The 8,392-nt window shown below is 38.4% G+C and overlaps 1 protein-coding gene across 1 annotated transcript; it reads right to left on the bottom strand.

Moving 5' to 3' along the window:
- Positions 1-91: 91 nt before the first annotated feature.
- LOC147400903 (putative ABC transporter C family member 15) lies at positions 92-7,574 on the bottom strand. Its single transcript, XM_086441962.1, is given in 12 exon segments — positions 92-502; positions 1,391-1,630; positions 1,703-1,766; positions 1,851-2,371; positions 2,466-2,760; positions 3,236-3,400; positions 3,534-3,622; positions 3,625-3,795; positions 3,798-4,134; positions 4,717-4,803; positions 4,936-6,365; positions 6,453-7,574. Coding segments are annotated over 12 exon segments (4,362 nt in total). The 5' UTR covers positions 7,288-7,574; the 3' UTR covers positions 92-374.
- Between the last annotated feature and the right edge of the window lie 818 nt (positions 7,575-8,392).

The raw sequence follows: 8,392 nt of genomic DNA on the forward strand, positions 1-8,392 counted from the left end.
TCATTCATATTTTCAGCAGCATAAGTTTGTGCTTCAATGCACTACAATGGGAGATGAACTCTAACATTGAATTATTGTAATGTAATCTAGGTTTGATCTATCGAAATTGAAAATTAAAAGAATATATCAATAGAAATTTCAGCTTAAACATGAAATTTAACTAGTATCTTCTTTTACGATATTGTCCTGATTATTGCAAATGATGTCATTAGTGTTAATGTCGTTATCCTCGTTGTTATGTTTGCTGATGTTGATCCTGCTTTGATTAGAATGCTCTGCACAAAAGGAAAAAAAAAAAAAAACAGAAAACTTGCCCATGTTATTTATGGCAGACTAGGATTAGTTCGTGTATGTTCTCGACGATTATTCTTTCATCACATTGGGTTCCTGTGATGATGATTACTCTTGGTTGATCTCCTTAAGAACTCCATCACCAACTTTGAGAACGCAGATGACGTATCTTTAAGTAACTGGGCTGGAGAGTCGTACTCGACAACTTTGCCTGCATCGATCCAAATGACATGGGTCTTATTAGATTTGTAATTCAAATCCTTAGAATTATTCAGAACCTAAGTGCAATTAACTTCAAAATTATTTGCCTTGTATGGCTTACTCATACACACATGTACATGTCAACATGTATACATATATGTAGATGCAATATTCTTATTGTTAACCAACCAACTATACCAAAAGACCGATCTATTGGAGAGGGGGAGAACCATGAATATAAGAGGGTCACAAGGCTTAACTGAGGTATGACATACCCGAGAGCATAGGAAAATATAAACTCAATGCTCCCCCTCACCCATAACCGTGCAAAGAATTGAACCCGTGACCTATACGAACCTAGCGTTATCATGTTAACTTATCCAACTATACCAAGGACCGATCTATTGGAGAGGGGGAGAACTGTGAATATAAGAGGGTCATGGGGCTTAACTGAGGTATGACATGCCCGAGAGCAGTGGAAAATATTTTAACACTTCCCCTTACCCATGAGGTGGAAAGAATCAAATCTGTGACCTATGCGAACCTAGCGCTTTGATAACCAACCAACTACTCCAAAAGACTGATCTATTGGAGAGGGGGAGAACTATGAACATAAGAGGGTCACGGGGCTTAACTGGGGTATGACATACCAAGAGCAGAGGAAAATATACATTCAACACTCACCCTCACTCATAAGAGATGTAAGAATTGAACCTGTGACCTATACAAACCTAGCGCTTTGATACCATGTTAACCAACCAACTACTCCAAAAGATTGATCTATTGGAGAGGGGGAGAACTATGAATATGAGAGGGTCACGGGGATTAACTAAGTTACGACACACCTGAGAGTGGAGGAAAATATACACTCAAAAAATTATAGATTCCTTGACCATACCTTCATCGAGCACCAAAACAAGGTCATTATCAATCACCGTTGGTATCCGATGGGCCACAGTGATGACAGTGCAGTTGTTGGTTTCTTCTCTTATTGTTTTCTGAATTACATTATCGGTTGCAGTATCTACCGAAGCCGTAGCCTCGTCCAACACTAGAATCCTCCTCTTTTTCAACAACACTCTAGCCAGGCACACCAATTGCCTTTGTCCCACACTCAAATTCTCTCCATCTTCTGAAACTGCACCATCATTCCCAACATTTCAGAACAAAAAACCTATGAAACAGTTAATGTAGATGACGTAAATTGTACCTGGTGCATCAAGAAGCCTTTGATCTTGTCTTACTATATTCCAAAGATGACACTTGTTAAGAACCTGAAATATCAGATTATTTCAGTGAAACAATGAATTTGATCGGGAACTTCCAAGAAAACAACATAGTTGTCGCTTATTTTTTACCTCCCAAATCTCTGAATCCAAATGTTGCTTTAGAGGGTCGAGATTAGTTCTCATAGTTCCTTGAAAAAGGGTTGGGTCTTGTGGAATTATACTCAATCTAGACCTCAAATCCCGTAAACCCATCTTACAAATATCTATTCCATCGATCAGGATCCGTCCTTCCGAGGGCTCAACTACCCTGAATAGAGCTTGTATTAGAGTGGATTTGCCACTGCCCGTCCTGCCCACGACTCCAATTTTCTTCTTTCCTGGGAATGTACAAGTGACTCCTTTGAGAATCATGGGGAGTGAAGGGTTGTATTGTATATGAAGATTGTCGATATTGATGGTTCCAATCGTTGGCCAATCATGATCTGGTCTAAACCCTTCAATCTCCAATGGAGCTTCACTTGGAATGTTTGAGAATTGAAGAATTCTCTCTACTGAGATCATCTTGTTCTCAACATTGCAGAAGTTCCATACCACCCAAGCTTGTAGAATATTTAGGCTCAAACCATACGTCGCTGCAAGTCCTGCCATGCCTGGAATTCCATTCAATGAGTCCATTAGTTCTATGGGTACAACTTAGATCGGTCGAATTTTTTAATTACATGAACAGCAAGGAATCTAACTTACAAGGGTCAATGGCTGCCCTTGGCAGGCTAACCAAGATAATTAGAACAAGGAAGAAAACAAGGTTAAAGAGGAAGTTGATTCGAACACAAAGCCATTCCATTGTAGCAGAATTGTGGAAAGTGAGGCGAGAGTAATCATCAATCAAGTTTTGAATCTTTGCGAGAAAGCGATCCTCTTGATTGAAGCAGCGGATTGTTGCTGCCCCAGCAATGGATTCTGAGAAGTGGTGTAGGATTGGAGATTTTCTAGTTCCCACCATCCTTGCTAGTTCTCTGGCTGTGGTGATGTAGTAAGCCTGCAAAAAACCAAAAAAAAAAAAAAAATCAGATACTTTGAAGCCTAGTTTTTCAGAATGAATGTCACAATGTTGAGTGTATATTTTCCTCCACTCTCGAGTGTGTCGTACCCAAGTTAAGCACCGACACCCTCTTATAGTCATAGTTCTCCCCCTCCCCAACAGATCGGTCTTTTGGAGTAGTTAGTTGGTTAACATGGTATCAAAGCGCTACGTTCTTATAGGTCACGGGTTTGATTCTTTCCACCCTTATGGGTGAGGGGGGAGTGTATAATTTTCTCCACTCTCGGGTGTGTTATACTCCAGTTAAGCCCTGTGACTCTCTTATATTCATAGTTCTCCCCTTCTCCAGTAGATCGGTCCTTTGGAGTAGTTGGTCGGTTAACGAAGTATTTGGTCTACTCTTAAGAGCGATAGATTTGGGCATAGTTGTAGCAAATCTGTTATAACTTCAAAGAATAGTTAGTTTGCTTGCCTGATACCATATCGAGATCCCGAGGATGACAAGGAAGAGAAGGAAGACCTGCCAAGCAACATGAGACATAAGGATAATGATGCTCAGGAGCTGAACAAGAGCAAATGCCAATCCTGCTAATCTGTAGGGAATATCTGTGTCCACTGTGCTTTGGTCTGTCGAAGACTGAGTAAAATACAATAAAAAGAACAACATAAAGTTAAATTTTTTAGAAGAAAAAAAAAAAAAAAACAGATAGTTATAGAATGACTCCCCACAATTACAAAAGCAAAAAATCCCAAGTAACATAGGAACGGACCCTGTTGAGTATTCGACTTGAGGGTGTGGAGTCAAAGAAAGAAATGGGCGCTCGGAAAACGGAGTTTATCATGTTAAGGAAAAGCTTTGAGAAGTCTCGATGGCGATAGTTGCAAGAAAAACAGCTCTTCCCAAGATGAAGATTGAACTCCCACCAGACAACAAAGCAAACACTCCTATAAGCTTCTCTTTGCTTACCCTCCCTTCCTTCTCTGTTGCCCAAGCGAGCCAGTAATTGCTACTCATTTGTAATCCTTGGAAAAAACTTGACAAAGAAGGATCACCGGAACAAGTGCTCCTTTATACCCTGTAGTCACAAAGGTTGAGTAAACTCTCCATTTCACTCTACCGGATTCTGTTTCTTCTTCATGAATTCTCTCTGAGAGCCTCTCATCATTGTTGGGGTTGTCGGGTTTTTCTTCGGTGACCTCTGTTTGATTCATCTTAAGGGGTCCACAAGTTAAAATTTTGTCATCTTGAGGTGGGGTAACTTGGCTTAGAGATTGGTTGTGGGCAGCCATTTGTTTGACAAGCTCACCATATGGGTCTGCCATCAGATCTTCATATTTTCCAGATTGAACAATCTTCCCATCTTTCACTACCTGAAAACAAAAAGAATTAACACAAGACATATGAGTCTTATGGGAAAAATTCACTCGATGTGTCTTTATCATCTTTTTAAAGAATTCAAAATGGCTTAGGACCGACCGTTGGTGCCATTTAGTATTAATTTCCGTAGTTTAATATTCTTGCTGGTTTCATCAATCGAAACTACTTGAATAAGTCTCTCTACTAACTCATGGCGTCTAAAAGTGAAACTTAGAACTTTGATCAACCCATCAACCTAAGCTAATCTACATCATCCATACTAGAATAATGGACAATTACTATATGTCTACAACTTTTACATTTGATCTGATCGTCCGAATGTTTTGAACTGAGTATTCCTTTTCTATAATATGGCAACTCGAGTTGAATTGTCACCCAAGCACCCTTAAAACACTAGGTCTTGAGAGGATCCAATGTACTAGGGCGCCATTATGATTACCTCCGGGGTTCGTTTACATCTAGACCTATTATATGTATATGGTAATAGTCTATTGTGCCCGTGCATGTTGTTCTAAACTAGGTGTGATGTGCAACATAGAAAAAAAATTATTAGATGTCAAATGCTAATAACTTACCAGAACAAGGTCTGAAGCATCCAAGAACTCTAACTGTTGAGTAGCGTAAACGACAGTCTTCCGAGACAATAATCGCATTAGACATTCCTGCAAAAGGTTTATAAATTAATAGGGACTTTGATACAAAGGTATACTTTTCAAATTCTACAAACACATAGTCCCATGCCACTAAAGATGACACACAAACAAATAAGCCGAGAAAGATCAATGTGTGTTCACGTTGAAAAGATGTGCTCCTGTGTGTGCATCCACAGCGCTGAAAGGGTCATCTAGCAAATAAACATCCGAATCACTATAGATGGCACGTGCCAGCTGAATTCTCTGCTTCTGCCCACCACTCAGATTCATACCTCTCTCTCCCACCATGCTCAAATCTCCGTCAGCCCACATTTCAATATCTCTTTCTAATGCACATCCCTTCAAAACATCTTCATAGAATTCTCTTTCCATCTCCTTACCAAACAACACATTCTCTCTAACCGTACCCGTTTGAATCCAAGCATTCTGTGGGACATATGCTTTCGAACCGTAAACTTTAATTCCTGACCCCGAAATCCTTGGAATCTCACCAAGTATACTACAGAGTAAGCTTGATTTCCCTGACCCAACAGACCCACATACCGCAACTTTATCACCTTTCATGATTTTCAACTTCTCAGTAATTTTGATCATGGGCTTCTTCAAATTCAAACCACTTGTTTCCCATGTGTATTCCCCCATCTCAATGTCAATCGCGACATTGGATGCTTTGGAAGTAAAATTATGTATCAGCTTCTTTCGATCTTCTTCTTGAATGAAGTCTTGTAACCGATCGAGCGAGACCTTAGTTTGGGCAATCATGGAAATGAGTTCGGGAAGATTATAAATGGGTTCTTGGAGTACTCGAAAAGTGGCTAGAGCTGACAAAACTGTTCCGGATGTTAATGGTGTTTTTACTACAATACAAACACCAAAAGTGACGACCGAGACTAAAGTTGGTGAAGTCCAGAAGAGAAAGGCAACGGCGGCACATATATAAAGATATCTCTTTAACCAACTTCTCTCAGTCTCTCTAAGGTTTAGAATATTCTTCAAGTATGTGGTTTCCCAAGAATGCAACTTCAAGACTCTCATGCTTTTCAGAGTCTCTGAAGTAGCTTTGATTCTTGAGTCCTTAGCTTCCATGATCTTAGAGTGGAGCCTTTCTTGCAAATTGGCTAATGGGGTGTTGCTCACCATCATCAATATTGTAGCCAAAAGTGCGGCAATCGTAGGGACCCCTCCAAGGTTCCTATAAAGGATGACTAATGCCAGAAACACTTGGACAGGGAGCAACCATACTCCATGAATGTACCAACAGAATTCCCCAATTCTCTCAACATCCACATTGATGAAATTCACAATTTTTCCGTTACTCGGACCAGAGTACTTAATGGAAACGGCCTTTCCGTATATAGAGACCATAAGAGCTGATCGGACTCGAATCCCAATCCTATGAGCACCGAAGTACCATTGTCGCTGTGACAACGATTCTACTGTCTTCGCGAAGAATAAAAAGAATGCAAGAATAAGTCCATAGCCATGGGTTGAATCATCACATTTTCCCGATAAGAAATTGACGAAATATGTGATTAAGAAGGGACCCATGTAGGAAGCAATTGTGCTCATGCCTTCAAAAGAATAAAAATCTACATTAGTCCATAAAAACTTGAGAAATAAAATCATCCAAACAGATTGAGCAGAATAAGAAGTTGTACCTGCAAAAACTGCATTTGTGGCCAGAGGTCTCCATATAGAATGGATTATAGCTTTTGACAGAGAAAACGTTTCAGTTTTCTGCCTCAGAAGTGATTCTTGCAGCAAAGAGAAACATTTAGTTGCCTTCTCGGATTCGGGAACCGAAGGAACATGAGGTAGTTCAAGTTTTTGATTCCGACCCTTCTCAAAAAGAGAATTTAGCCATCGGAACGTAACCCGGCTAAAAATTCCGGCATTGGAGAAGGTATCGACGACGTCTCTAGAGATACCTTCAGCTTCTTTATGAAGTAGTGGCTGTTCAAGTTCTTCGGCTTTTTCATCATAATTGAAATGAAGGCCATTAAAACATAGAAGTATGGAGAAGGGAAGTGAAGCAAAATCAGCATAATTAGCCTCCAAGAGAAAATATGGAAAAAAGTTCGATTTTAAATGGGAGAAGATGTAGATGGAGACAGAGAAGATATTGAGAATGCTTAAAGAAATCCAACACGAAATAAGGACTAATGGCCAACTCTTGTTTGCTCTATTGGTTTTGTTCTTGAAATAGAATGCAAGAATTGTTATTGAAATCCAAGTTATTGCCTTGAAAACAGATTCAATGGAGATAGTTTTGAGCATCAAAACTTCATAAAAACAAAAACCCAAGTAGGAAACAGAGATTAAAATGTTCGAAATTATAGTGATCTTTGTAAAAACTTTAGATTTTTTGTTTCTAGATATTTGTTTTAATTCTTCATTTTCTACATTTCTCCATTGTTTTAAAAATTCTACAAGAACCCATGTCAGTAACATTGAGGAGAGAGCTATATTAACAACCTTTAGAGAAATCTCCATTAAAACTTATGATGGAATGTAGTAGAAAAATAAAAACCAGTTCAACTAAGAATGTAGAATAAAAGAAAAATTAAAATCCCATGTGTCAAGAACAATGTAAGATCTTCAACACGTACGATTGGTAAGAATCTTTCCATCAAAGATAAGGCAATAAAATAAGAAAATCTACTTTAATAAGAGAGACGGATTGAAAGACAAAAGAAATGAAGATTCTATAGAACAAAAGAATATTAAAAAATCATCAACAAAATGACAAACAGAATCTCCAAAAACATTGCATGCACAATGAGGTTATAATATGAGTCCATTTAAATTGACAGCTAGTTGTAACCATGGTTTTAAAACTCGGTTTCGCATCTCATCTTGTCCAAGCCTGATACCGAGTCATCTTAGACGAGTTTTTCGATACCTTTGAGATCTCTCGTTCAAAAAATCAAAAAATTGAACGTGAGATATTAAATCTCGGTCAAAAAAGTGACTTGTGAACTGGTCTTGTTTAACTGAGATACCGAGTTAACTCAGGTAATACATCTCGGTCTCGATCGAGTTTTAAAACCATGGTCGTAAGTTGTAACCTCTCTTTGATACTATATTATAATGAGTTCTCTTAACACGTGCGTTAAGGTGCATTAAATACAATTTATTTTCCAATAAAAATACTCTCAAAATTTGTTATTATCTAAAGGAAAATCGTAAGGGGATTTTGTTTTTCACTGTGATTATGACATCAATTAATATGATAATCAAATATGTGTTTTCTCGAGATACGAGTGAAAATCATCTATGGTTATATGTACATCTCCACATCAGAAATGTGAGAATCCTAATCCTAATGCCACCCCAGCATTACTCTTATCTGAAATACCTTCAAAAATCCTAAATAAACACACGTTAGAGTGCAATAAATACACCAGGGAAAATTAAAAAATTTATGAAAAAAACCCTCTAATTTTTTTTACCAAAATACCCCTAAATGCTTATTTTCAATGTGTATTTATTACCCTTTAACATGTGCCCTTAGGACACATGGGAACAGGACCAAATAAAAAGCTTATATTACCACATCATCTTTTACTAAAGCCACCCCAAGTTTGTGCTAATTCTT

The sequence above is a fragment of the Akebia trifoliata genome, chromosome 5, assembly GCF_017979445.1.
Source record: "Akebia trifoliata isolate Shusen 1 chromosome 5, ASM1797944v1, whole genome shotgun sequence".
In the NCBI taxonomy this organism is placed as follows: domain Eukaryota; kingdom Viridiplantae; phylum Streptophyta; class Magnoliopsida; order Ranunculales; family Lardizabalaceae; genus Akebia; species Akebia trifoliata.